This window comes from Podarcis raffonei, chromosome 5 (genome assembly GCF_027172205.1).
Source record: "Podarcis raffonei isolate rPodRaf1 chromosome 5, rPodRaf1.pri, whole genome shotgun sequence".
NCBI lineage: Eukaryota > Metazoa > Chordata > Lepidosauria > Squamata > Lacertidae > Podarcis > Podarcis raffonei.
The window spans coordinates 31,135,197-31,138,853 of record NC_070606.1 but is presented as its reverse complement, the minus strand read 5'-3'; the positions used below and the strand labels follow the sequence as shown (position 1 = coordinate 31,138,853).

The 3,657-nt window shown below is 56.7% G+C and overlaps 1 protein-coding gene across 1 annotated transcript; it reads right to left on the bottom strand.

The window, feature by feature from the left end:
* Positions 1-1,095: 1,095 nt before the first annotated feature.
* NEUROG3 (neurogenin 3) lies at positions 1,096-2,598 on the bottom strand. The gene is made up of 2 exons (XM_053387443.1): positions 2,383-2,598; positions 1,096-1,882 (listed from the first exon to the last, which is right to left on the bottom strand). Exon 2 carries the CDS (start codon positions 1,879-1,881, stop codon positions 1,192-1,194), a length of 690 nt encoding a protein of 229 aa, XP_053243418.1. The 5' UTR covers position 1,882; positions 2,383-2,598; the 3' UTR covers positions 1,096-1,191.
* Positions 2,599-3,657: the final 1,059 nt, after the last annotated feature.

Here is a 3,657-nt window from a genome sequence, read left to right as displayed (position 1 = left end):
GTTGTACTGGATAATATTCCAGATTCATCCTCCCAGAAGCAAAAGGCTGAGCTCCTATGTCCAAGCAAGGTCCCCCTGAAAGCAGCAGTTTCTAAGCAACTGCATTCAGTGTGGAGATATTTGGGGCTTGGGGCAGTGGGGAATGCAGCCTAGTGAAGCACCTTAGGTCCTACTGGTTTCAGTGGGAGAACAGTTGTGCTTATGCTTATGGCCCTGTGTTTTGATTTAGCCTGCCGTCCACGCTACCTCCAATACAGTGCAATTATCCCACCAGAACAAACATAAAAGGTGGGAATCAGGAGGTGTTCTCCTTTTAGGACCCAGAACTAAATGGGAGGGAGGATTGGAAGAGATGCAAAAGTTGGCATGAAATGGTAAGACATTGCTGCACGGGGAAAGGGGGTGAGTATCCTTGCTGGAATTCCACACTAAGTGAGCACACCTTGCTGTGTTGTTACAATAGGGTGCAGTTAACCCATTGCAGATTATTATTATTATTTAAGTACAGTATGAATAAAATCTCGAAGTACCAAAAAGGATGAGGCAGCGGAATTAGCTGCCTAGTGATGTCATGAGCAACTCTCCAAAAGGTGACTTTGAGTTACACCCAGATTTTATGCTTATGGAGGCTGGGGGGGGCATTCCTCCCCACCCCAATTCAGTGCTGTCATTTGAGCCCTAGAGAAAACGCAATTTCTCCCTTAACGTTTTATGCTAACTGGAGCAAGGCCACTGCATATGGCTGCTCCACAGTCTCTGGATGAGAAAACCACCCCATCTGGAAAGTCTCTGGCGCAGAGAGGGGAGTCCTCCTGGTGCCTCCGGATGCGGTCGCATTTCAGCTTCCATCATATTCACCCAGCGGAGCCAATGCTCAGGGATGATGGGAGTTGTAGTCCAACCGCATCTAGGAGGCTCCAGGTTCCCGATCCCTAGCTCTGAGGGCTATCATGTCTAATTTTCTTCCCAGCCCTGTCTTGGCTTCTCCAAAAAAAATGGGGGGGGGTGCGTGGTCAGGAAAATTGCACAGACCAAGTGGAGGGAGCTCTCCCTCTTTAGACTGAGGCGAATCTAGTAGAGGGGAGAGCATTCTCCTCTCCTGCTTGGGCAAGGAGCCGAGCGGCCGAGCCGCCCCAGTTCATGGGCGCACGAAGTCCGTCGAGGAGGGGATCTCGGGCAAGACTAGGCAGCTCAGACGAAGTCCGGGAAGACCGCGCGCTCCGGGGGGCGCCTGAGTCGGAGAGGGCCCCCGCCGGGGGGCGCCTGGAAGGAGTCCGTGGGACTGAGGCTGCCCTCTTGCGAGCCGGGCGAGTCCAGCGAGGCGGCGTCCCACTGGCAGCAAGCGGGCCAGGCAGCCAGGCTGTCGCAGCCGGCGCCCAGCTGCTGGAAAGCGGGGCCCACCTCGGGGCCCGGCCCCGCACCGGCCAGATTCTGGTCGGCCAGGCGGAGGGTCTCGGTGAGCGCCCAGATGTAGTTGTGCGCGAAGCGCAGCGTCTCGATCTTGGTCAGCTTGGCGTCGTCGGGGAAGGTGGGCAGGACGCCTCGCAGCGCGTCCAGCGCCGAGTTCAGGTTGTGCATCCGGTTGCGCTCCCGGTCGTTGGCCTTCATGCGCCGGCTCCGCTTGGCCTTGCTGGGGCCCAGCCCCTCGCCCTTGCCGGGCCCTCGGCCCCGACGCCCTTTCGCCGGGCCGCCGCGCGCCGCCCGCGCGCCCACCTCGACCAGGAGCAGGCAGGGGCTGGGAGACGAAGGCAGGCTGCCGCCGGCGCCCAGCAAAGGGGAAGACGAGGCGAAGGAGGCGTCGTCGTCGGAGATACCTGACGAGGGCGGCTCCCCCTCGCTGGTGGTCGAGGCTGGCGAAGAGGAGGCCGTTTTGGGAGACATCCTGCAAAGCAAGCGGAGAGAGCCGGGCGAGGGGGCCACGTTAGTGGCAAGGAGGCACCCGGAGAGATGGCGCAGGGTTGTGGGCGCGCGGTGGCGCATCCACGGGGGCGACCCTTTCCTGGGGAAATGGGTTGAGAAAGTGGGTGCGCTGCAAGCAGGGATCCCGGGAATCTAAAGGGAAGGTACCCTTGGGTGCTGCAGCTTCGATGCTTTGTGGGAGAAGAACTTAGATGTGCCCTCACGCAAGGCATTGAAATAATTAATCGATGGGCAAGTACCAACTTCTTCTTCTTTTTTGCACCCCCTTGGGAGAAATAAGCTGCTCTTTAAGCCCCCGAACCAGTTTGCAGCTCTTAAGAAGAAGAGGACTGCACGAGGAGAGGAAGCCTCTGGGCATATGCAAAGCGCCTTGACCTCTCTGCCCAGATCATCGACGGCTCCCGGCGCCTCTCCAGTGAGAGGCATTCAGCTCCGCAGAATCCACAGGGGGAATCTTCTTACCTGAGCCAGAGGCGACGATCTCGCTTTGGGAGCAGCCCACCTTGGAGCGCAAGGATAGCGCCTTCCCCGACGGCAGGAGAGTGGAGGCTGCAGGTCGGGCACACGACTGCCTCGGGGGCCCCTATATATAGGGCGCAGAGACAATGCAGGGTTTCCTGATCTGGGCAGCGTGTGGTGCTTTCTCTGTCCCGTCCCGTCCTCTCCTCCCTCTCCTCCCCGCCCCCCCCGTCCGGTTCACCCCCGCCACCTCGCCAAAGCGCGTCAAGCTTGGCACGCTTTATCTTATCAGGCCGGCTCGGAGCGTGCCTGTCTCGTTACCGCCCGCAAGAGGCCAATCAGAGAGGCGCCTCCGGGCTGAGCCACGCGAGCCCCTTGCACAGCTGGCGGCCCAACAAAGAACTTAGGGGGGGGGGAGAGATGCCCCTGTCGCCTCCTCAGCAGCAGCAGCAGCAGCTCCCCCGCAATAGAGACGCTTCACGGCAAGGTGCGTGTGCGCGCGGGCGCGCAAGCAGAAGCGCAAGATTGCCAAGCACTGATAGAGCTGCCGCCTTGATGGGGGGGCGGGGGTTCAAAAGGAGAATGGCAGCAAAACTTCTTCAAATAAACTCCTAAAACACACGCGCCGCTTTTCTTTTCGGTACAGTTTGGTTTATTTTTACGTATTTATTTAATGGCATGTTAACCTTCCGTTTTTATGCGTTAGCCAAGAAGAGGTCTTTGGACTCTGGAATCTTTCCTCCCATGCTGCGCAATCCTAGACGTATCTACTCGGAAGTAAGGCCCACTGAATTGAGTGGGGCTTACTCCCAGGTAAGTGGATGGGTGTAGGATTGCTTTGCACGTGCAGCAATTAAGGTGGATTCTTGGAGGGGCTACAAGCGGGTTTATGCGCAGTAGAAAATGCATCCGGCAAACTAAGGAATTCCTTGAGTACAGCATCCCCGTTTCCAGAACTAATATCTAGTCTGGGAAGCCCATGAAGGCAGTAGCCCCAGGGGGGCTTACCTGTGGTCCTCTGAGTATTTTGTCTGTTTTGAGAAAGAAAAGCCACTTAGAAACTAAAAAGGAAACAAAGCTTGGGGAAAATCTTTTTAAACCTACTCTCTGCCCCCAACGTTGCTTGCAAAAACACATCTAAAGTCATCTCTCCTTCTTCTTCGCAGCCACCCTGTGAAATAGGTGAAGCTGAGAAAGAGTTTACTAGATCAAGCGAGCCGAAAGATTTAGTGGAAATTTGAACTCGGGTCCTAGTCTGAAACTAATTTCTACGCAACA

Coding starts and splice junctions, on each gene's coding strand:
- NEUROG3 (XM_053387443.1), bottom strand. CDS start 1,881: ATGTCTCCCAAAACGGCCTCCTCTTCGCCAGCCTCGACCACCAGCGAG.